This window comes from Cercospora beticola, chromosome 7, assembly GCF_033473495.1.
Source record: "Cercospora beticola chromosome 7, complete sequence".
In the NCBI taxonomy this organism is placed as follows: domain Eukaryota; kingdom Fungi; phylum Ascomycota; class Dothideomycetes; order Mycosphaerellales; family Mycosphaerellaceae; genus Cercospora; species Cercospora beticola.
The window spans coordinates 539,986-563,651 of record NC_088941.1 but is presented as its reverse complement, the minus strand read 5'-3'; the positions used below and the strand labels follow the sequence as shown (position 1 = coordinate 563,651).

Genomic DNA, 23,666 nt, shown 5'->3' with positions numbered 1-23,666 from the left:
AACAGATGTTTGGCAAAAGATGGAACATGTGCGCACCAGCTAGCTATTTGGCAATGATTCTCACGTTACCGCGCAGAAGTTTTGTTGGTATTTGGCGCAAGTGAGCTCCCAGAGAGTGAAGTCATCGTTGTAAGGCAGTTTGTGTTGCCAATATGCATCATCTCTCATACATTGTGGTATCTTGTAACTGTAGCTGTAAATCATTCATAAGTCATTACTCCCGTGCGGTGAACACCAAGTTCATGTTCTTTTGCTGGTGCACGTTATGCAAAACATCATCGACAGCTCGCATGGGATCCGCCATCGCGAAATCGAAATTCCTCATTATCTGATAATGTCAGCCAAGTTTCGGTGCAGTCACGAAGGTCAGGCAACTCACCGCAACAATGGTCTTGTGCAACTCTATCATGGCAATGTTCTTACCAAGGCAGAGGAATCTACCCGAACCAAACGCGACTTCCACAGTTTGCATTCGCTTTCGCCGAAGCGCATCGTCACCTTCCAGTAATCGCTCGGGCCGGAAGAATGAGGCATCATCTCCAAACACGTCCTTTCTCCTCATTATGGCGGCATCGCACCCGGCTACACTGGATCCCTCTGGATAGAAAACGCCGTTGAACTCGTCGCCACCGACCGGCGCACACTTCTCCTTCAGGCCAAACAAGGGAGGGAATAACCTGATCGTCTCCCAAATGACGGCCTTGAGATATTCCAGCTTTAGCACATCCGGGTATCTGAGAGACGTGTTCTGCCCCAGCACGCCATCGATCTCTGCGCGCAGCTTCGCATACACGCGGGGATTACCAGCGAGGGTGAAAATGGCACATCGCAAAATCGTTGCGGAAGAATCAGTTCCGGCCATGATCTGGAGAAAAGCTTCACATTCGCACTGCACTTGGGAAAGTCCCTTGTTCACAAAGTGGCCAAGCATATCCTTTCTGGATTTTGCATCGGGTCCGTACCTCTCCGACACAGCCTTGTGGGCAAAGGCAAGCGCAGGACCAATTCCATTTTTATCCGTGGTCTTCGGTGCAGCGAGAGTCTGGACCCAATCTTGGCCGAGCAGCCATCTCACCGAGCTGTGGTTAGCGGTAAGGCCTAGGATCAGAGTAAAATCATCCGAGGTTTGGCAGTAATCCCATTTGTCCTCATCAGCAGCCATGAATCCAAACGGGCGTCCAAAGGCCACTGTGCTCAGAACATCCAGGACAAAATACCGGACCTTGGGCGCCAAGTCGACGACTTTGCCTTCATGTTTCCGGATGAGCCCAATGAATTCGCCAATTCGGGAGTCGATATCAGGCTCAATCGTGTTGATGTCGCGGCCGTTATACTGCAAGCTGGTCAGTCACACCGTCCTCGCCATCACCGAGCAACTCCGACGACGCACTCCGCCAGCTTCCTTTGCCTTCAAGTCCACATGCGCCTCTTCATTGCGCGTCGAGAAAACGTTGTCTTGCCTCGGGTCCATCCGCATAGCATCGTACCATCCTGATCTCGTCCACCTTGAGCCGGGCGCATTGATATGACGAATCAGTTCCGCATCGTCGGTAACGAGCAAGTCATGGCCTATACGCGCCGGGGATCCTTTCAAATCACGTCAGCTCATTACCTGTCACTCTGTTTGAGACGTGAACTCGTATACCATATTTCTCCAGGGCTGCAACTTGGGCATGAGGAAGAGTGCCTCTACATTCTTTCCAGAAGAGCCAGAATCGTGAAAAGCTGGCGAGCGGTGGTCCTTTGAACTGGCGCAGTCGGCGGTAGCTCAAGATTGATCCCACTATGTAGTACACCGCCAGCAGCGTGACAGCTGCAACTGCGATTCTGGATAGCAGAGCCATACTGTCGGTATGTGTGATCAGTCCCAAACGAAACCCGGCCAATCGAGCTTAAAAGAAAGCGACGACCCTGGTACTACAGAGCACGCGAAGCCCCGAGCCAGCTCTCGTTGTGCAGCTATGCGGGCCGGCAGGATCTTATCAGCTCTGCAAAGCGGCCATGGCGAAAGCAAGTCAAGCAGTCGAGAACGAAAAGAAAATCACTTGGCTCCCGAATGACAGATATACGCGAAACCACGGGCTTGCTTGCTGGATGGGAGACAAGCGAGACCACATGGCCGTGCTTGCGTGCTAATCGCAATCTGATTTGGAGGGTTTCGCCCGATCTCCTGCAGATACCGAACGGGGAAGGACGTTATTGACTGTGCCGATGCAACGGCCGCAGACTCTGTAGGATCTGTCAGAAGTGGGGATCGCGATTAGCGTCTGTTATCACCTGTGCAATGCAAAGCTAGCAGATGCTCTCTGCATGTTCACGCATGTTGACGGTGAGCTAAGATGCACAGCAGTACGAGGCATCGAGCAGCGTTGCAGAGCCTGCTCAATGCCACTCCTTCTGTCGGTCTTGACCTGGATGAATCGGACAGGCTGCTTCTTCCAGAGTCGGATATCGCCCTAGAAGGTCTAGCGAGAGCAGTCTTCGTAAATCGACGAATTCCAGGTAAGCGAGGATTTACCTGCAGAGTAATAATCAGCGGAAAACGACATCCCCATTGCATCTGAGACACTATAATTGGTGGACCGTGAGGCAGATCGTCTTTGAAGACACATTCGACGGTCTTCGCACTCGGTCTGGTGGATGGTGATGATGCTGCCAGAGACGAAGGTTGCGTGTCTACGCATCTTGATGCCCGCATCATCGACTACTGCAGGACGAAAGGTTGGCCCTCGGCAGCTGGCCAACAAGGTCTGCCCTTTTTCCGCGGGGAGGACCAGGAAGCGCACGCCATCTCGGTAGGCGTGGAGCTAGCCACACATCGGGGGTCCATCCCGTCGACGCCGCCGCCAACGCGCACGAACCTCTTCTCGACTCCACGTGGTTCGCGTCGCACAGATCGCTAGTGCTTGCGGTTGTGCAAGTGAGAAGACCCGCTCTGGACCATGGTCCACGGCGTATATTCTTGCACATCTTTCTCTGTATTGCCTTCCGGCTCGGTCTCATGCACAGCGCTTCTCTACTTGCCGATATCCGAATCTCATAACGGCCTGTAAGAACTCTGCTGCGCTCGCTCTCACACATGTGCACATATTCTGTCGAAAGAGAGAAGACGCTGCTTGCGACAAATGGATCACCATGGCGGAGCGGAAGCGGAACTGAACGATGTTAACGTCGAGGTATACTCGTGTGTTCCTCTCGGTCCAGCGTCCGGTCGACTGACATCTTGATAGGCGCGGGACGCCGATTCCTTTTCCGACGACTCTGGCTACGAAGAAGGAACCCTCTCGACAGCCTCTGTGGCGTCGAGCATATTTGACTATGAAGAAGAAAACGGCCGAACATATCATGCTTTTCAACGCGATAAAAAATATGCGTTGCCCAACGATGAGTCAGAACAGGAGCGAATGGACATCACGTACCATAGCATCCGCCTCACCCTCGAAGAAAAGCATTGGCATTGCCCGATTGAGCGTCCTGGTATGATCCTCGACGTGGGGACAGGGACAGGTACGTCAAGCCGTTGCTGGGGCGAAACACCACTTCGTCTAGAATCTGGAGATGCAACATCGCAACCAGTTCGATGTAGAAAGAAGCCGATTTCATTTCCTTGCCTGAGACATGAATTTCCCTCCCACTAACCTCTCCCAGGAATTTGGGCCATCGATGTCGCAGACGACCATCCAAGCGCCCAAGTCATCGGGATCGATCTTTCTCCCATCCAACCCACCGCCGTTCCGCCCAATCTCGAATTCCAAGTCATGGATGCTGACGAAACATGGACATTCAGCCAAAGGTTCGATTTCATTCATACACGTCTCATGAACGGTTTCTCCCTCAAATCGTGGGACTTCTTTTTTGAGCAAGCGTGGAAGACTCTCGAGCCTGGCGGGTGGGTCGAGAACCAAGAATTTGATCTCCAATTCGCTTCGGATGATGGGACTATGCCGGCAGATGGAGCGGTGCAGCGCTGGATCGATTTGTGGCAGGAGGGTATCTCGAATTTTGGTTTGACCGGCCGTTGTTATCCTGATGTGATTAAACAGAAGATGGAGGCCGCGGGGTTTATTAACTGTACTGTGAAGGCTTTTAAGATCCCTGTTGGGCCGTGGCCAAAGGATAAGAGGCTACGGCAAGCTGGTTTGTTGTTTCTTGTTGGTCTATTAGAAGGCTTGAGCGGGCTGAGTGTAAGGACATTTACGCTCGGTTTGGGGTGGAGCGTGGAGCAGATGGAGGTATTACTGATGGAAGTGCGAAGGGAGTGGAAGAAGAAGGCAATTCACAGTTACTGCCCTCTGTTAGTTTCTCCCCCTTTCAGGTCTCTCTGCTCGGCTAACGTTCGCAGGTACATTGTGTATGGCCAGAAACCATATGACGCTGCAACATGAGAGAAAGCATTAAAGGATATCGACAGCATCTAGAGCAAGGACTATTTAGCGAGCATTGTATAGGAGTACAGACAACAGAAATGGTCGCCGGCGACACGATTGAACAGATGACGGGAACAGAATGCGGATCGATAGAACAGAGTGTGAAGAGATGGACCAAGCAATTACCAGAGAGCACTGATAGCGATACAGAAGTTTCTCTATTGATGCCTGATGGCCATGCGGTAGCGAGAGATCGCAGCGTTCGCTGGCCTCATTTCAAGATCAAGATTGCCGACCATGTGCACAAGTACTTGACAGCAGACGGCTGTTCAGAGTGAATTTCAGACCGGTTGTGGAATCTTCAGGATGCCTTGCTCTGACCTCTAGCACTCGGGTGAACATACAATGGCCACGGACATAGGCCAGACTATTCAACTTCATGAGCAGTCGCAACTCACCTCTCTTGAGTGATTGAGGCCCAGTTGCTCTTGCAGCCTTGGTAGGTCCTTCAACGCACTTACTATAAGCGGGCTGGGATCACATTCAGAGAGCCAGCCTAGAGTCTGAGAGTACATCCGGAGCATATGTTTTACCGAAGGCCAGAACTCCATTTGCCGCGTTCCTGCTGCTAAGAGGCACAATGAGGCTTCTTGCTGGCGGCATACTGCATATCACATATCCTGACGTCACTTGGCATTGGTGATCGACACGACATGAAGGTCCGGACCTTACAAAGGGCAGACGGTCTTTTCTAAAAGACCGAAGCAGCATGCTTCTGCGGTTTTACCACAACGTGTAACGCAGAGATGGCTGTAGGATAAGAAGAGTGCAAGTCAGTAGGTGATCCCTGTTCTTCGTCTCTAGCAAAGATATTACTTTTCCGAAGTAGCAACACAACTGCACTTTGATCTCTTCTACAGACAACCATCTGCAACACACACGTCTCATCACAGCACAACAAGCCAGCCAACATGGTCAAATACACCCTCTGCGGCGCAACAGGCGCAACAGGTCGTGCCATCCTCCACCACCTCATCTCCAATCCACCACAACCAGAATCAAATCAAGAACCCTTCACCCTCAAAATCTTCCTCCGCAACAAAGAAAAACTCCTAACCCAATTTCCCACCCTCGAAACCTCTCCTCCTTTCCCAATACAGATTTTCGCCGGCAGTAACAAAGACACAATCCTCTGGAAACAAGCCCTCTCCAGCACAGATGTCATCCTCATGTGCATCGCCACAAACGACAGCACAAAAGGCATGACGCTATTTAGCGATACCACACAAGCCGTAATAAGCGCTCTCCACGAAATCCAAACCGAACAAGGAAAAGAATACAAAACACCTACGATCCTAATCCTTCGAGCTATCACTCTGAACAAAATCTTTAACCCCAGTCTTGACAAACCCGCCATTCTATTCTTCGCATTGAGATATCTCTACGATGCTATGATGGAGTCGAATCAATTGTACGAAACTGCAGCGAAGGAGAATCCAGGGCTGCTTCAGATTGTGTATGTTGATCCGCCAGCTATCCATGATGAAGAGGGATTGGGAGGAGCAACGGGTTATAGACTTGATGTGGAACCGCCGGTGCAGAAAGGGGAAGCTGACGTGAGGCATGAGGTTTCGTATGCGGATTTGGGAGTGGCGTATTGTGAAATTGCGCAAAGGAGGGAGGAGTTTCGAGGGAAAGGGGTTGTTGTTACTGCTACGGGACAGGTGAGGACGACTTGGGGGAGAAATATATCTGGATTGGTGAGTGGGATGGCGGGGAGGGTTTGGGGATGATTTACTTATATGCTTAGCGGTCGATGAAGGGCGGTTGTAGTTTGTCATGCCAGCGAGTTCGTAAGGCACAAAACGGAAAGGTAGCACATCAGAATCGAGCCATATCATCGAGCCACTCGTGGGAGCTCATCTTTCGTTACTGTACAGCCCGCAGTGCATCAGCGAATCTATAGATTCTTTCTACGAGAACGTGCCTCGTCGGTTGTTGATGCTCTTGGTCCCTGCCTGGATAATAAGGCCGGAAGACGAAGGCCTGTTATTCTTGCCTACCACATGCTCCCTGCGGGTAAACTCGACTTCAAGCGCCCGTTGCCTGGGCTGCCTCGACCTCGTTCGTACAGCCACTTGTTGTTCAATCCCACGCTCGCACGCTTCTCTTTTGTTGGTGTCTCAATTCTCCCAATGGATTCAAATCCGCTGATGTCAAGTGGCGAGCTATTGCTGAGAGCAGTGTAACTCAGTCGCCTCCTCTCACCACCACTTTCGCTGAAGCTTTCTCCAAGCAACGATTTCCCACTCTCTGTCCTTCGTAATTGGTTTCCTTGAGCAGGAGAACCCCACAGTGAATTTGATCCCGATCCGCTCATTCGGAAGCTGCCATTTGCGTCGATGGGCGTGCCTCGTCCTGAAAGTGGCGAGTTACCTCGAGTCGCGTTCAAGCTGCTGCTCCTGCTCGTAGGCGTATTAGAACGCGAGAATCGCGGTGGTGTGACGTATTGTTCCTTCTCTTGCGGTGTCGCGGGGCGTGTCATGGGCGGAAGGCCGAGAAGCTTGCGCTGCTGAGGTGTGAGAGGAATGTCTTCGCAGGCGTCGGGTTTCCGCCAGAGAGGAAGGGTTGCTATTGCGATGTTCAGGGTCATGAGTGCCTGAAAGGTCCAGACCGCGTATCGAGGATATGGGTATGCTGCTGCGAGCCAGCTTGTGGGGAATCTACTAGAGTGTCAGAGAGGATCGACCGAGCCAACTGACGTGCGACTGACATGAGGAAGAGGACGTTGGGCGTGTAGAGCGACAGAATGATCAGCACGGAGCTGATCAGGATGCTGGTGACATTGCTGCTGTCGAAGTTGGTCGCATTTCGCCTCCGGATGACCTCGTCCATTCTGGGGTGTGTCCACTGTCCATTCTGTCGTGCGGGAGTCGAAGGCTGCTGGGTGATATCCTTCTTGGGAGTATTGAGGATGGGCAGTGCTTTGGCGATTGCAGAGGGTCTCCCGGTCGAGGTCTGCGACACGGACTGTGAAGTGGTTGCCAATGCCGTCGACGACATGGCTGCTGTCTGTTAGTACCTGTGGGTTAGTATGCGCGTCGTCGTCGGATGTCGCTCAGTCCATTGTACAGAATGGTCGGTATTCGCGAAGTCATCAACAAAGCGGTAGATTTGGCGGGATTTGGTTGCTACGAGGCTAGGAAAGCATCGCGCCGCGTCTTGCACCGCCACACGCAGCCACATTTGACGTGTTGGTGGGGCTGATTCGGATAAAGCTATCGTCTCACGCTCACGCAGCCAACTCTCACGCATGGACTGACTTCTTGCAGCTACACGCCAACATGCCCAACGCATTGGAGTCGTTGGATGCTACCGTCGCCAGTCTCCTCGCCGATTGGAACATTGTCACCAGTCTCTTGGCCCTCGCCCTCGCCGCCTTCTTCATCTATCCCGTCATCTACCCCAATGAGCCCGATACACATCCTCTGCTCCTAGCTCGACAAGCTACCCCAAGTGCTGTCAGACAAAAAGGCGAATCAGCTGTATATCGATCACCAGAAGTTCCGCATGGCTATGCTCTCAAGTCTGGATTGAACGTCAAGGATGCCTCCGCTCCCCGGTGGGCGTCCGGAAAGGACGGAGATATTCGAGACATATGGCGGGAGGTGCAAAAAGGTGGAAGTCAAGGCCCGGATGGCAAGGAGATTCCTCGCGGTCTGATCATGACTGTGCTGGGCAAGCAAGAAATTATTGAGCACGACGTTGATGAGCTGAGCAAAGAGATTGCCATCATTGGAAAGCACTTTAAGGACGCCGGTGTCAAGAAGGTTGCCATCTATCTGCCCAACAGCGTCGAATATCTCTCGACCATCTTTGGTGGGTACGAGAGTTTCAAACTCGGAGGTCGTGATAACTGATGTCCTTATAGCATGTGCCTTCCACGGTCTGAGCCCCGTGCTGTTACCGTACAACGTGCCTCACCCTAAGGTCTACGAGCTTCTCAATGCCACTGGAGCTGATGCTCTTGTCGCAAATGCCGGAACTATTCCACTCGACGATTTGACAAAATCATGCCAACAGCTTCGCCTAGTGACTTGGGTCGTGGAGAGGACTAGCAAACACATGGATTGGAACGGCGTACCTGATCACGCTCAAGGTCGTCTGCAGGTCAGCGTCTGGCATGACCTTGTGGACGAGAACAAATCTTCAGCCGGTGCTCAGCTACCTTCGAATGAGAGCGGAGACAAACCAGGAGACGTCATCTTTGTGTGGCAGCATTCGGATCCTGCTATCAAGCCAGAAATCGTGGCCTTGACACAAGACAACATTGTTGCCGGTACGGCATCTCTGATCACAGCAATTCCACTTCGCCAACGCCTAAGCTCAGCTGATCTGGTCCTTCCCGCCGATACCTTCACTCACAGCTACGTGCTGTGCCAGACCTTTGCTGCACTCTTCATGCACACCAGTCTTGCCATCAATAGCGTGGCTGTTCCTGGTGTCGATCTTGCTCTCGCGAGAAGAGGTGTTGCACCAACTGTCATAATCGCAAGCGCAGAAACATTAGCCAAGCTGCATCAACAAGAGACTGGCGCTCTCAGCTCTGGCCTACAAAAGTTTGGCAAATACAGCCAGGATCAGACGATAGCGGCAGGTCGCTTACCGACAGATGGATTACTCTTCAAGCTTCTCGCACCGAAGTCAGGAAGCACTGAGCCCGGCAAGCTTCGCCTCATCCTCACCTCCGATCGCCTTGGTGCGGGTTCGCCGCCACTTACTTCCACGATGCTCAGCGACCTGAGAATCTTCACACGAAGCCGCATCATCTATGCCCTCACTGCTCCTCAAGTAGCAGGTGCAGTGTCACAGACGAACGTCTTCGACTATAGACGGGTGGACGGCGCCGCTCACGGCCACTTTGGCGTGCCACTCAGTTCCGTAGAAGTGAAGCTTCTGAGTCCCGAAGACGATTCACGCGTCGGCGGATCAGAACCGAAGGGCCAGCTCGCAGTCATCGGACCCGCCGTCGTTGGTGGACGAGCGCAACTCAATGTGCAAGCGAGGATCAGAGAGGATGGCACTGTAGCTTATGCATAGAATGTGATACCAAAAAAGGCATTGCATGAAATTTCCAAAGCTGGTCTAAGCAGACTTTTGCCAACCCTCTACTTGCACCCTCCGCATTCATTGCTAGGCTTCTTCTGCTCTGATCCACCGAATGCTAACCTACTGATCCCATCCACCATACCCTTGATTCCCGTCTTGCCCGCCGCAACCTGACTCGGCGTGCTCGAATATGAAGGCGGCACATCCATGCAAGGGTTCTGCGTGAAAAAGTTTCGTGGCCTACAACAACAATCATCAGCACACTCATCTAAACTCGCTCTCTCCAAATAGAGGACATCAGGAACTTGTAGGGCTCACCTCAGCAGAACCGTCATTGGCTCCGCAGGCATGACAGGATAATCTTCTGGCGCCGGGAAGTGTGTCAGACCGAAAGTATGCCAAAGCACGACATCTTCGTTATCGAGATTTGCGTCTGGATCCGCTGCGATCCACGCTGGAAGACCTTGGGAGGGTTCGCCGGAGGTTTGAGGGACGTGACGGCCTGCGGGGTGGATTTGAGAGTCGTCGTCTGTGAGGCATATTAGTCAGTCTATCAAGAGTCGATGTGGTTAAGCGGGTCGAGATAAATTACATTTCGTAACGTGGACAGCATGACGAGCGAAGCCAGCGCGCTTCCAGACGAGACTGCCTTCCTTGGGAAGGAGAGGGGGAACTTCTCGGCTGACGAGTTTGTATGATACCGGCTTCTTGCTGTAGGCATTGATCTTGTTCGTGTTGGCCATATCCCATGTTCGGCTGGTGTTGCCGTCGTAGTCGCTCTTCGCAGTATTCGGTGTTGCGAGTTTGGTCTTCTTCGCGTAGAAAGCGTTTCCGTAGGGATTCTCGCTCGAGCCTACGGGAGCTTCGCCGCGCGTGGCATCGACCTGGAAGACGGTATTGTTTGGCCCATCGATGTTCGGGTCGAGACGTAAGCAGAAGAGATGTTGGTGGTTGTGAGCGTTGACGCCGGGATAGACTTCTGTGCCCCAAGGAGCTGCGTCTTCGCCTGGTGCGAGGGCGTAGGTGTTTAGGATTCCGGTGAGCTTGATTTCGAGTTGGATCGTTCCGTCTTGGTGGAAGATCCAGTACACGCAGTATTCGTAGTTGGCGGCGGTAAAGACGTGACTGATGATAACTTTGCGAGCGCGGGTTACTGTGCACGAATCATCTCGGAAGTCGGTGTGCTTGAATAAAATGCCGGCATCTTCTTCGTGGATACAGATTGCGTTCTTGATCGTCTGTGGCTCACCAGCACGATTGACGAAATCAGCATCCATGTAATGAATCGCACCTTTGCAGTCGCATCCGAGAGCAAGAGAATTGGTCATGTATCCTCCGCCATACTCGCCAAGATCAAAAGCGTGTTTGCGCTGGTGAGGATGTTCTGGGTTGCCGTAGGGTACGACCATCTCCGCCAGAGACATACGCCAGAATACCGGGCGGACGTTACCTTTATCGTTGAATGTGATGTTGGACAACACAATTCCTTCTTTGTAGTTGAAGCCGACATGAACGGACCAATTCTGCCACTTCAATGTGCGTCCATCTACTGTGAAAGATACGCCTTCTGGTTGGGAGATGTGGATTGGCTTCAAATCTGTTCTGAAGCCACTCTCCTTCTTGATCGCATCTGAGTGATAGTTGATCGGAGGAGCAGTATTCAATGGTCTTCGGACCTTAGGAACGTCAATGTGCATGATCTCCTGGGTATCGGCATTGTAGATCGGGCAGAAGTCAAGAGGATAAGTATACTGGCTGTCGTCCACGTGCGGCCGATAGTACATCAATGCCTGCTGCAATCGAATTCCAGATCCGAATCTCTCGTCGTAGCCAATGGTCCAAGGATCGCAGTACACCTTGTGCATATCTTCTGGTGGAATTCCAAGAATGCCGCACTGCTCGATGACCTTCGGATCCTTGCGTACGACGGTCTCAACAATCTGTAAGTCCTCCATCGTGATCAGTGGCTGCACACCTTCAGTAAGCTGCCAGCTCACTAGTCGAGCTTCTGTGAGATTGACGAGACCATCGTAAACCTTGCTGCCTCTGCCAATAGCCACGACATCTGCTACGCGCGCTGGCCTAGGGACTGTCTCTGGCGATGCCAACCACTTCATCATTTCCGCCTTGCGCGGTTCCCAGAGAGTGACAGCATTGAAATGAACATCCGGATGCTCTCGGCGTACAATCGCGACAGCTGCTGCGATTTCTTCTGTAGACAAGGGATCGAATGGGTGCGTTTGCGTCTTCTGGCCTGTGACGTGAGCCGCCATCTGTTGTAGTCGTTCCAGCACCATTTTGTATTTTCGCCTGTGTTGCGAGTTTGCCCGGGAAATTGTTCAGAGAGATAAGAGGAAGAAAAGAAGGGAAGTAGACAGCTATGGACCGCAACTGATATACTTACCAAGACTTTGTCGCACCAAAGGTCTGTTTCAATGACTACCCCGCCTCAGCAAGCGGTTCCATCAATGCACAGCGCTGGTCAATCGTGTAAGTCACTTATCAGCAGTGTTGGCGACCAGGGTATCCAATCGCCGCGGCCGATAAGGCTGGAGGACTGCACGCAAGGCAAGAATTGCCATTTCTGGGAGGTCCAAACGAGAGCTAGTGCTCACGTGGAGAGGAGACTTGGTGGATTTAGGTGCCATCGGAATCTTTGACTTGGTAAGTCTACGTCGTTATCAGAGAGATACGACGCGTGGTGTTCGCGGAAAGGAAGAGATGTTGGCTTTCGCTGAATCAAATCGTGAAGTAATGTTTTGAGCCACCGCCGGGCCGGCCACCATGTCTTTTGATTTAACCTAATTCGTGTTAGCGTGATCGAGCTCGACGGAATCCGACTTCAGCCAACGAGCTCTGAGGGATACTAGTACCTACTCGAAAAGTAAAGTACGACGGAGTCTTCAAAATTGCATGGACCAGCCCAAAGCGTCGGAATCACTATAGCTTGTGTTCAGTAGGGTCACTCGCTTGTAAGATTGGCGCAAATCATGGCACTATTTTCGCAAGCTGGTCATGACGAAGTACTCTGTCCGCTTCGAGATTCGTAGACGATGCAGTTTTGCTTGCACTGACTCAGAATGGCATCTCGGAGCAAGCAGTCCGACACCGACGCCGATTCATCCAGAACATCGAAGTGCAACAGCATGTTGCAGACGAGGAAGGAAATGATAACTGCGAAACCGTGGCAAGTCCCGCAGTATGTTCAATGCCCGGTCTGGGACAAGCAGCGAGACAGAGCTTTAACTGCCGACGAATCGTATGAGCCACGGCCCACACCTTTAATGCATTAATTATCTGCAACGCCTGCGGCTCTGCAGAAGGAGAAGTTCAAACACAAACTGGTCTACGGAAACCCATATTACGATGCTGGCACCTTCTTATGGTTCCAGCCAATTACCTGGCCTAGGAATACCAATTGAAGAGGCAGCAGATAGTCCGAAACTTCGAGGCGACCGACCTTATTCATCCCCGACTCATATACGCTGACCCTGCAATCAAACCTCCGCAGTTGATCACCAAACGCCGCGCTCTGCGAATGCCAAGCGAGTCGCTCAAGCTGTTGCAGCCGACGAGAAGACCATATTTGCGTGTGCTTATATGACCCTTAATGTGGCGACCAGCAGATCCGAATCCTTCCGCGCTGCTCCGGCGAAGGTTGTACGAACCGAACCCTCCAGAGATGCCCTCAGAGACAGGATACTGCTCTATCAAAGCTGCGCCGTGCTCGAATGCATCCAATCCTATGGTGCGAACCGGAATGGTAATGCCGTTTACGACAAGGTTCGTAACGGTGCAAGTCGCGTCTTTGATCGACGAGATCGACTCGGAGCAGTCACTTGGTACAAAGACGAGGGCTCCACCACGTTCGAGCCACTGCCGGCCAAGGCTTATCCTGTAGCCTGAGGTCATATCGAGGCCGCAGAAAATGAGACACACAGGCAACTTGGCCATCGGAACTGTTCGTCCTACCGGGGTATATGCGATCGATCGACCTCTCGACCTCGTCGTGTGATGATTGCTCAGAGTGTACTCGGTAGTGTTGAAGGTCGTCGGGGCTTGGTGCAACAGTCCAAATGTGCCATTGGGACCACTGATAGTCCAGAAAATTGGAGGTGTGAGCGGCCCATGCGAAGTCGACGAAAGCGTGTCATCTGTCTCACCAGCGCGACAATCTGATCAATCAATCGGTCGAACGGATTTCGCGCAGATCTGCTTTAAATGCAAAGAGCCAGCCCTTCGCAAGATACCGGAACTACAGGTCTCACGACTGCAAGATTAGCCACAAGCCACAGGCAGTGCATGTGTGTCTCGAAAAGCCGCCACAAGTCCCTCAAAGTGTATCCAAGCAGCAACCATTACGGCAACATGGAGTATTTGGTGGCTGGCACCAAACATATCGAATTTATAACGCACCCATCGCTCAGGAATCTGGGTACAGGTCAATATCAGCTTTGGCACCTTGTCATCATGAGTCACTTACCCTAGCGGTGTAGACCGCCGCGCCTAGAAGATTGGTGACACCCATCCAGCCCATAAATTTCAGTGACATACGGGTTCTCTGGAGCTCCCACCCGTATAAAAGAAGGCCATGAATGACGAAGATGATGGAACTCAGGCCAAACCCCGCATAGAAGGCTGCCCGCCAGTGTCGGAATTGCGGCGATGCAAATCGAGGACTCAGTGTCATATAGGTGCAGCCCAGTGCAGTCGTGGTTGTCTGACAGCATGTTAGTAAATTATCCACATGGCAGGGATTATGAATATACCATGACCCAGTAAACCAGCTGGATTTTGTGATCACACAGGAATCCATAGTAGATTGTTGGGATGCCTGCCCCCCACATTAAGACCAGGATTCCCAAATAGTCGAGTTTGTTGAACAAGCGGTAGCAACTGGGACTATGGTTCCACAAGATATGGAAGCTATACAAAGAATCAGTTAGATGCCGCTGGATCAATCTAGATCAGCATGTAACGTACATTGCTGAAAAGGTAAAGCAGATCGATACTCCGAAGCAGTAAACAGATACTACGACCAGGTCTGCAAAGCAGGCATTTGGCTGATGGTCGAAGAAGATCTTCTTGAAATATAGTGGGAGGATGGCGAAAAGCGCACATCCAAAAAGGTGCGAGTAGCTATTAACAGTCTGGTTGTTCAAGTACGATAGGCTCGCGAAAGACACGTAGATAGACGCCCACGTTGGCCTGAGACTTGTAAGCAGCAAGGCAGTATATGCTGAGAATGAGACTAACTTACCTGTAACCAGACAAAATGCATTCGTTGTCCTGCTGCCACGATGGAATCTCGTGCCAGAACAGTAACTTCGGAGGGTTCTCCGCGCAGATGCCCTGTCGCTCATCGACGGTGGTCTGAGCATCAGAAGGTTTGCGCGTCCGTTGCGATCTTCGATGTGGTGAAGTACTGGGGCTTGTTTGTGATGATGGCATGATCAAGAAGTGTTTGGAGTAGAGAGTTGATCGAGCTGGTGTTAAGGACAAGGCAAGGAAGGCGGAATTTAATCTTTCTATGGAATGGAATGGGGATTGAAAAAATGGTGCTGGTAGGAAGATATAAAAGCCGCCGCTATTGTCGTCAAATCAACCTATTCTCACCTGAATTCACGATAGGAAGAAGCATCGCTCCAGCGAATACGCCGCGATGCTCTTGTGGTTGTCACTATTGAGAAGATAGGGACAATACTAGCGTAGAATCAAGCGAACTTGATTCGCTTACAACCCACCTGGAATGCCAGACTAGGCCACCGTCCGCCAATCAACACAACCAACCCGGAAAGTCGTCAATCGTGCAGCCAAGGCAGCCTTTGTATGGAGAAAATGACACGAAGAATCTGTTCTCTATTTCGTATCGTACGACAGGTGTATGTATTGAAAGCACACGCTGCTTACGATCAAGCGCTTCTTCCGCGGTGAGAGTCACGTATGCTGAAGCTTTCCTTTCACTGCACAATGGCGACTTTCGGGAGTCAGAAACCCATTGATGACGCTGCTTCAATCAAATCATCTGTGTCGAGCTCTCGATACTATCGTGTAATCCGGACCGGTCGAAGAATGCTTGATCACTCCAATATCAATGCGGAATGCTTACGCTCCGTCGAGCACATGAAAAGTCGGTTCATGCACACCACAAGCCGTGGACGCTGTCGACCGACTTCAGTTCATGGCCACGATGCGTGACGTGCAAATTTCAGGCCGTTGGCTGGTACTTTAGCCAGTAAGCAAACGACCTGAGCAACGCTCGTTGTCAGCTCGTGTAAGTTTCGATGCTTATTTAGGCATGAACAATGAGCTCTTGTCCTCATCGCGACCGCCATATCCTTCGTCGCTGAAGGCCGAGGGAGTTTGGCGGCATGCTGCATCGGCGCCCATTGGCACATGGCTAGGATCTGGAATCTGCGAGGCAGTCGCAATCGTTGGCATAGCAGCTGACTCCTCCTCAGCTTCCTCATCTGCTTCGGTATGCGTAGTCACGTCCTGCAGAACTTTGCGTATGTGCTGGAGTTTTCCCTCCCGAAGCGCTTCCAAACAGATCTCTGGATGAGAGATGACTTTCGTGGCTTTGGCTTTCGGCTTGGCGCAATCCGTGAAGTAATGATGGGTGCTGTTGTGCCTGTCCTTCCCAAAGCGTTTGATGAGCTCAACGAAAGAGAAATTCGCTGTGTAGTGACCATAAGTCTGCTCGAAGTTGGTCAAGAGCTGCGCAAGGTATTTTGCAAGCTGCTTGGTCCACCAGTCCTCGCCCGACAACGGTCTACCATGGCTGTCTTTGGCGCCTTCTGGTCGTGCAATCACGTCTGTGCACCCACGAGGTCGACGAAATTCCTTGACGATCATATCTGGGAAGGAGGCGTCCCAGAGGAGCGTGATGTCGCATTCGACAATGGCACTTACGCCGTGATGTTTCTGCAGTACTAGCTCCTCGATATCATCGTCAGTGATGTCTCGTTGCGAGCGGCCCTGGGCAAGCAAGCCATCTCTCTCCGCTTGTTTTGCCTTGATGTTCGCATCGCTGCCCTTCATCATCTCGAAGATTTGATAGAAGTTGATCTCTTTGTGATTTTGAAACATGCTTCAAGGATTTCAGCGATCACTCGTCTTTTCAAGTATAAATGTCTGCTCACATCGAGTAGTTGCAGCCATCGAAGTTTCCTATGCCATCTGCGTTGGGGCCGGCATCATCTTGGATCTCTACGATTTCTCCGTCAAAGTGGGCGCTTCCTTGAAAGAAGATTATGACATGGTCTTCGTCCGTCATTGATTCGAGCACCAGCTTGATCTGTTGATTGATGTATTGTTGCTTGTTGCGATGACGAAATGGGATGAAGATGTACGAGATGTCGTGTACGCCGTACTCCCTGAAGACATCATTGATGAGTCTGCGACACTCTATATCTCGGCCGTTGTCCGCGATCTTGCCCTCCTCATAGACCATGTGTCGCGGATTGGTGTCCAACATGATGAGGTGATGCTTTTCATATTTTCGATATACCACGGCGCGCTTGCTGGCTCCGTCTGGAGCATTGGTTGTGTTAGACATCGAAGCGTCTTGGTGAGTGGTTGTCAGAATGTTGTTGTGTTGAGAGTGGCAAGGAAAGAAGCAGAGCGCGAAGATATGCCCGCGATCAAGCACTGACCACTCGGCAAGAGTTCTCACATGCCTCGCATGTGAAAGAAGCTAGCGATCACAAGGCTGCAAGATGAAGTGAGTACGGTGGAAAGGCTCGTGCAATCACAAGTGGTGAGATAACGCCCCGCAGACCGGAAGTTCTGTGTGAGGTGAGAACCATAGATGTGAGCGATCGTGTTGACCGAGATCGTGATGCCTAGCTGAAAGACTGGTGATAGCATTCAATGAGTGCGTATCCTCATCGTTAGAGTGAGCCTTAAATGCCAATCGACCCTGAGAAGAGTGGGTCATTCCACGTGATTCCTGGTACTCTGCACTCATTGTGTAAGTCTGAAGATCGCGGAGAACAGCCGGAGGGATGGCGTAGTCAGCTCTGTGAGCCCTACGCGGACGGATGTGTCTGGATGATTATAATTGCTCTGAAATCGAGAGGTTGGGCTTCGGCCCCAGTTGCATTGCTCGAGCATTCTGCGACGATGCTGGTGCCAGCCGAACCTACTAGCAGCTCACTTGAAGTTGCGCTCATGATTTCCAGGCCAGATGGTCAGGCAGCGGTCGGCCACTTATCCTGTCGCTGGTCTCGCAAGTCTGTTCTTGGAGCTTGTGCTGATATCGGGTATCAATTGACTGTATCTGCTGTTCGAGGAAGGCGACGTGCCAGCTGTGAAGTCGAAAGGGAGAACTTGCTCACCGTCGACTTCTGACCACCCGCGACAAATGGCCGACCCAGCACAGCATTTCTCACCTCGAACCAATGGAGAAACATCACCGCCACTTCTGCTTTCAATATACCGTGCTATCAAGAATTGCAGACATCTCAGGTAATTGCCATCTCACTGTCTCTTAGCTCCTGCTATATGTAGCTACCTTGCCAAGCGTTCTTTCCAGGCTCAACGTGTTCTGTGTAACAATCGCAGTTCCCCTCACGAAGACTCGGCGCTTGACAACACATTCTGGAAGCATTTCGTCGCAGCAAGTTGACAGACAAGACGAAAATCACTCCAGACCATTATCGCTATTCAGCAAGCCTTCAAGATGCCAGTCAACACAACCCTCGCGGACGAAATCGAGTTCCGAACAGGCCAAGGCTCCTCCTCAAAACGTCTCTTAATCTACTTCATCCCCGGCAACCCAGGCCTCGTAGAATACTACCGTCGCTACCTCTCACAACTCCAAGAATCACTCCAACACCGCAAAGAAGAAGTCATCATCTACGGCGCTAGTCACGACGGATTTGAATTCCACACTCCCTCCAACCGCATCAATCAAGGCTCACCTCCCTTCTCTCTCCAGCAAGAAATCCACTGCGTCCGAAGCAAACTGTCACTCAAAGCGAGAGAACTCTCCACCGACTCTCAGCCCCTCGACGTGATCCTAATCGGCCACTCCGTAGGAGCATACATGCTCCTCGAAACAATCTCATGGTGGCAAAAGCAACCCACCGAACAATCCATCTACTCGATAAAAGGTGGAATTTGTCTTTTTCCGACAGTCGTCGATATCGCGAAAAGTGATAAAGGTCGATCATTATGGCCGATACTGGCGTTCCCCGGCACGGGGTACCTCCTGTCTGGAATGGCATCTTGTCTTAACGCTTTCTGGCTTCTAGATTGTGTTACAAGGAACTTGACACCTGGACCCGAAGGCGGCGCCGTAACAGCAGCATTCGCTCGAAGTGATCACGGAATTCGACAACTCATCTACATGGCGCGAGACGAGCTCGCATCGATCAAAGAGGATAAATGGCATGCGCAGGATCTTTGGGGCACGGTCCACGAGTCGAATGGAAACGCAAATGGGAAGATTTTCAACGATGAGCGAGAAAGTTCTACTAGTATCGCCACAACTCCAGGTGCGCCGCGAACGAAACTGTACCTCCTATTCGGAAAAGACGATTATTGGGTCAATAATGATAGTCGCGACAACTTGATCACTGCGAGACATGGGGGGCATACGACCATGGAAGTTTTGCATAACAGACCAGAGATTCCGCATACGTTCTCGTTACATCCAGAGCATAGCGATCATGTGGCTGAGAAGACTGCGGCGTGGATAGCGACATTAGAATCGGAGTGAAGAATAGGTCATTGAATTTTCCTTTTCTCGATAGCGTGTAGTAGAAAACCTTCTTTTGGCAACTGCCGTCTATTCAGATCGTCATATCTCATAAAAGTGGAGGAGCCGAATAGTCTCTCTATGTGAAAATCACTTTCGCCTTCCCAGCGCCATCGCTTATGTAAAAATCACCAAAGCCACCCCTTTTATTCCTTCATCGCGAATACCATGTTCTGTGTAATCCATCTAATGTTTCCCAAGACTCTGCAAATTAACAAGCTCAAAATACCTTCCCTTCTTCGCGATCAACTCGCTATGCGTTCCATTTTCCACAATTTTCCCTTGATCAAACACGTAGATCATGTCTGCCTTTTGGATCGTTGACAATCGATGAGCTACGGCGATTGTTGTTCGTCCTTTGGCAGCTTTGTCTAGTGCAGCTTGCACGATCTTCTCGGATTCGCTGTCGAGAGCGGAAGTTGCCTCGTCGAGTAAAAGGATTCTTGGATCGCGCAATAAGGCACGAGCGATTGCTACACGTTGTTTCTGTCCACCTGAAAGCATGCTTCCTTTGCTTCCTACAACCGTGTCGAAGCCTTCTGGGAGAGACATGATGAATTCGTAGATATTTGCATCTTTGCAGGCTTGGACGATGGCTTCTTCGGGGACGTCTTCGGGTGCTTTGTCTGCTCCGAGGAGAATGTTCTCGCGGATTGTGCCTTGGTAGAGAGTAGGCTCTTGAGACACGAGGGCGAGTTTGTTTCGGTAGGCGTTGACGTTCAATGAGGAGATCTCTTTGCCGTCGACGTAGATGCCTCCCACGAGAGGGTTGTAGAATCGTTCCAGCAGGGCGATGGTTGTGGACTTACCACATCCAGAGGCACCGACAAGAGCCACGTATTGACCAGGTCGCACTGATAGATTCAGACCACGAAGTACAGGTTGCTCAGGCCGGGTAGGATAGCGGAAGTGCACGTCGCGAAACTCGATGTCTCCTTCCACATCAGCGATATCATCACCATGAGTAGCCCAGGTATCGATCTCTGGCTTGCGATCGAACAAAGTCTTCATCTCGTGTGCAGCATGCTTGGCCTTGCCCATATCGGGTGCGAAACTGAAGATGGTGCCAGCAGATTGTGCTCCGAAAATGACGGCGGAGAAGCACAAGAAGAATTGGAACATGCTGTACTCGCCACTGCCAATGAGGGTGCCTCCATACCAGAAGCCGAGGGCAATACACAAGAACATCAAACTCTGCGAGGCGGCGTAGAGTGAGCTAGAGCGGATGATCGACTGGAGTGAAGACTTCTCTTGATCGACGATCTGCTCATGGTAATGGTTCCACACGTCGTGCTCACGAGTCAACGAAGCGACAGTGCGAATGGCCGAGGTTGCTTCGCAGGCATAAGAAGCAGACTTGGAGTAGGCTTTCTTTGCACGCGCTTGGAATCTCGTGAGCATCCAGAAACGCAAGAAGCCACAGGCTAGCACGACTGGTACTGTGGCGATACACACCAATGCTAGCTTCCATCCGACGGCCAATGCGATAACAAAGCCGACGATCAGAGTAGTGGTGACCAGAAGAAGCGTTCCGAGTGTAACACCAGACATACCAGCGAGATGGGTAGTTTCCGTACTGAGGAAAGATGTCAACGCGCCAGCGGAGTTCTCCTCTTTGTCAAAGAAAGCAATGTCCTGTCGCAGAATGGTACGGAAAGACTTGTCGCGGGCTCTGCGGACCAATTTTTCGCTGCACCATGCAAAGGCAATGCCTTGCCCGAAATAAGACAGAAGCTGAACCATGGCCAGCATGAAGTACATCCACGACCAGAAGTTGGCTTCTGATCGAAGCGTGCCGTATTGACTGGGAGGAAGCGACAGCGAAGTAATGGACTTCGCGAGGAAGACGGACTGAACAGGATTACCACCGCCGCAGATGACGGACCAGAACAAACCGAACAGCATCCACTGCCATTCGGTCTTGTTGAAAGAGCCGACCACCTTGATCAAGGTCCACAGTGAGTACTTCAGTGCAGCGCGCTCTTCCTTCTTTGCGAGTACCTTGCTTGAGACGGAATTCTGAGTCCTGGTTTGAGCAAGTTTGAGGTCGTCAGGATCCTTCGCAAGATCGGTGCTCGAAGATGTGTACAACTTGTCATCCTTCTCGTCGAAAATTTCTTCTTCCTCGCTTTCTGAGCCACCCTGGTCGTTTTCTGCGGCGATTCTCTGAGCCTCTACCAGACTACCATATGCGCCATTCTTTTCCAATAGCTCGTCGTGAGTGCCTTGCTCGACAATACGGCCCTGTTGCATCACTACGATATTGTCGGCATCTCGGATAGTGCTGAGACGATGAGCGATCACAATGGTAGTTCGTCCTTGTGCGGCCTTGTCCAAAGCAGCCTGGACTACTCCTTCGCTCTTCGTGTCGAGCGCTGAGGTGGCTTCATCGAGCAGAAGAATCTTAGGATCGCTCACAATGGCTCTGGCAATGGCAATACGTTGTTTTTGACCTCCTGACAGGAGGAAACCTCGCTCGCCAACATTGGTCTCGTATCCCTCAGGCAATTGGCAAATGAAGTCGTGTGCGTTGGACATTTTCGCGGCGTTCTCGATGAGTTCTCGAATCTTGTCTTCTGGCAGGTTTTCCGCATCAGTGCCAATCAGTCCATGCCGAATATTGCCAGCGATGGATGTGGCGAAAAGTGTAGGCTCTTGGGAAACAAGACTGATCTGCTGTCGGAGCCAACGAAGATTAAGGTCCTGGACGTTATGTCCATCAAGCGTTACTGTCCCTCCGACTGGGTCATAGAATCGTTCGACGAGGCCTACAATCGTGCTCTTGCCGGAACCAGAAGCTCCTACCAGCGCTGTGGTCTTGCCAGCGGGGACTACCAGGCTGACATCCTCCATGACCACGACCTCCGGTCGAGAAGGGTAGATGTGCTTGACGTTGCGCAGCTCAACAACGCCTTTCAGTTGATCAAGCTTGATGCCGTCCTCAGATGTAGGATCGAGTGGCGATACACGATCAATGGTGCTGTAGATCTTGGAGGCTGCGGCAACTCCAGTCGTGAAAGCCTGGACATTCGGTGCGACGTTGCCCAGTGCAAAAGCTCCGATCATGATCGACATGACAATGGTGATGACACTTTGAAGAGTGGTTTCGCCACTGACAATGAACCGACTGCCCATCCAGAAGGCCAAGCCATAGGTGAGGTAGACGTAGCACATTAGGAAGCCAATCATGGAACCTGTTAATGCTTTTGTCCTGAATCCTGCCTTCTCTGCAATGGCCAAATGCTTGTCATACTCCTTTGCTAATTTATCCTGTGTGCCAAACGCGATAGCGTTGCGAACAGAGCTGATCACTTCCTCGGCCACGGTTCCACCTTCTGCGTAAGAAGCCAACGAGGCCTTGCTCCATTTTACAATGAACTGACCAAGGCCTCCCATGGTAAGGAAGATGGCCACGACAGATGACGTGAGAATCAGTGTCAGTTTCCAGTATTTGATGTATCCAATCACGTAGGCCGCGATGAATGTTGCCAATGCGGTCAGTGTTAAACCGACCTTCTCAGATATGCCGTCCTGGACGAGGTTCGTATCAGCCGTAATGCGAGTTGTGATTTCTCCAGCTCCCAGTTTATCGAAATAGCCTATGTTTTGTCGCAGGATGCTGGCCAGATAGTGCTGTCTGACTTTGCCGGAGATGTGCTCTCCCGCGTAAATGAAGCCTACTGTCGCGATATATGTAGCCACGAACTCCGCAATTCCCAGATACACGAAGTACAGTGTCAATTTACTGATCTCCGAGGAGAAATCAGAACCAGTGACAGTGCCTTGAAAAAAGCCCTGGAAAGTGCCTGTCAGGGAGCCAAAGACGACGGTCATCAACGGCAGCGCTGCTCCTGCTGCGATTGCAGCAATCGAACTGATCCCGATGATTATAAGATCGTTTCTCGTAGCATATCGATAGAGCATTGTGTACTTGACGCTCACTGGTGGCACCTCGAGTTGTCTTCTCAGTATCGCCGCCTCGTGCTCTGGGAGATGCGCAAGCAGGTCTTGGTCTTTTTGTTCATCGTCCTCCGCTTTTGCTGAATCTTTTGAGCCTTTCGAGTCCTTTCGTTGTAGTGCCGGCGCAGGCTCCGGCGCCATTTGCGTTGGAAAAGGTGCCTGTGCAAACGCAGCCTTCTCTTGCTCCACCACCGCCTTTTCTTGGTCGACTACATCGCTGTTGTGAGCCTCAACGCGAGAGGACGAGTTCTCAAGCGAGCAATCATCGTCGTGCTTTTCTGCCCCCATTGTCGAGTTGCGTGCTGGGTCGGCGTTGATGTGATAATGCAGGCCCTCAGGCCGGGTCGTTTGTAAGTCGAATCAGTCCGAGTGGTGGTGAATGGTGGATCGTCTCTGCTGTTGAATCCGAATGGGGGTCTCGCGACGCGCTTCGTAAAATCGGTGACGGAATTGATAACCTAGAGGCT

At 51.5% G+C, this 23,666-nt stretch overlaps 11 protein-coding genes across 11 annotated transcripts; 5 read left to right on the top strand and 6 right to left on the bottom strand.

Moving 5' to 3' along the window:
• Window positions 1–214: 214 nt before the first annotated feature.
• On the bottom strand, window positions 215–1,844 carry RHO25_010487 (uncharacterized protein; the record flags this gene model as incomplete). Its single annotated transcript, XM_023602605.2, has 4 exons — window positions 215–328; window positions 380–1,333; window positions 1,391–1,587; window positions 1,646–1,844. The coding sequence occupies 4 exons, from the start codon at window positions 1,842–1,844 to the stop codon at window positions 215–217; spliced, it is 1,464 nt and encodes a 487-aa protein (XP_023450618.1).
• Window positions 1,845–3,125: 1,281 nt separating this feature from the next.
• On the top strand, window positions 3,126–4,385 carry RHO25_010486 (uncharacterized protein; the record flags this gene model as incomplete). The annotated part of the gene is made up of 4 exons (XM_023602606.2): window positions 3,126–3,176; window positions 3,231–3,507; window positions 3,649–4,294; window positions 4,343–4,385. The coding sequence occupies 4 exons, from the start codon at window positions 3,126–3,128 to the stop codon at window positions 4,383–4,385; spliced, it is 1,017 nt and encodes a 338-aa protein (XP_023450613.1).
• Window positions 4,386–5,338: 953 nt separating this feature from the next.
• On the top strand, window positions 5,339–6,160 carry RHO25_010485 (uncharacterized protein; the record flags this gene model as incomplete). Its single annotated transcript, XM_065603298.1, has 1 exon — window positions 5,339–6,160. The coding sequence occupies one exon, from the start codon at window positions 5,339–5,341 to the stop codon at window positions 6,158–6,160; it is 822 nt and encodes a 273-aa protein (XP_065459370.1).
• Window positions 6,161–6,426: 266 nt separating this feature from the next.
• Window positions 6,427–7,430, bottom strand: RHO25_010484 (uncharacterized protein; the record flags this gene model as incomplete). The annotated part of the gene is made up of 2 exons (XM_023602607.2): window positions 6,427–7,090; window positions 7,141–7,430. The coding sequence occupies 2 exons, from the start codon at window positions 7,428–7,430 to the stop codon at window positions 6,427–6,429; spliced, it is 954 nt and encodes a 317-aa protein (XP_023450614.1).
• Window positions 7,431–7,711: 281 nt separating this feature from the next.
• Window positions 7,712–9,467, top strand: RHO25_010483 (uncharacterized protein; the record flags this gene model as incomplete). Its single annotated transcript, XM_023602608.2, has 2 exons — window positions 7,712–8,246; window positions 8,299–9,467. 2 exons carry the CDS (start codon window positions 7,712–7,714, stop codon window positions 9,465–9,467), a joined length of 1,704 nt encoding a protein of 567 aa, XP_023450615.1.
• Window positions 9,468–9,535: 68 nt separating this feature from the next.
• Window positions 9,536–11,773, bottom strand: RHO25_010482 (uncharacterized protein; the record flags this gene model as incomplete). Its single annotated transcript, XM_023602609.1, has 3 exons — window positions 9,536–9,716; window positions 9,795–10,005; window positions 10,069–11,773. 3 exons carry the CDS (start codon window positions 11,771–11,773, stop codon window positions 9,536–9,538), a joined length of 2,097 nt encoding a protein of 698 aa, XP_023450616.1.
• A 1,069-nt stretch (window positions 11,774–12,842) lies between these two features.
• On the top strand, window positions 12,843–13,382 carry RHO25_010481 (uncharacterized protein; the record flags this gene model as incomplete). Its single annotated transcript, XM_065603297.1, has 2 exons — window positions 12,843–12,912; window positions 12,988–13,382. 2 exons carry the CDS (start codon window positions 12,843–12,845, stop codon window positions 13,380–13,382), a joined length of 465 nt encoding a protein of 154 aa, XP_065459369.1.
• Window positions 13,383–13,754: 372 nt separating this feature from the next.
• Window positions 13,755–14,927, bottom strand: RHO25_010480 (uncharacterized protein; the record flags this gene model as incomplete). Its single annotated transcript, XM_023602610.1, has 5 exons — window positions 13,755–13,907; window positions 13,960–14,196; window positions 14,246–14,402; window positions 14,460–14,684; window positions 14,737–14,927. The coding sequence occupies 5 exons, from the start codon at window positions 14,925–14,927 to the stop codon at window positions 13,755–13,757; spliced, it is 963 nt and encodes a 320-aa protein (XP_023450628.1).
• An 837-nt stretch (window positions 14,928–15,764) lies between these two features.
• On the bottom strand, window positions 15,765–16,953 carry RHO25_010479 (uncharacterized protein; the record flags this gene model as incomplete). Its single annotated transcript, XM_023602611.1, has 2 exons — window positions 15,765–16,566; window positions 16,619–16,953. The coding sequence occupies 2 exons, from the start codon at window positions 16,951–16,953 to the stop codon at window positions 15,765–15,767; spliced, it is 1,137 nt and encodes a 378-aa protein (XP_023451427.1).
• Window positions 16,954–18,159: 1,206 nt separating this feature from the next.
• RHO25_010478 (uncharacterized protein) lies at window positions 18,160–19,200 on the top strand (the record flags this gene model as incomplete). The annotated part of the gene is made up of 1 exon (XM_023602612.2): window positions 18,160–19,200. One exon carries the CDS (start codon window positions 18,160–18,162, stop codon window positions 19,198–19,200), a length of 1,041 nt encoding a protein of 346 aa, XP_023451124.1.
• Window positions 19,201–19,425: 225 nt separating this feature from the next.
• Window positions 19,426–23,487, bottom strand: RHO25_010477 (uncharacterized protein; the record flags this gene model as incomplete). Its single annotated transcript, XM_023602613.2, has 1 exon — window positions 19,426–23,487. One exon carries the CDS (start codon window positions 23,485–23,487, stop codon window positions 19,426–19,428), a length of 4,062 nt encoding a protein of 1,353 aa, XP_023451123.1.
• Window positions 23,488–23,666: the final 179 nt, after the last annotated feature.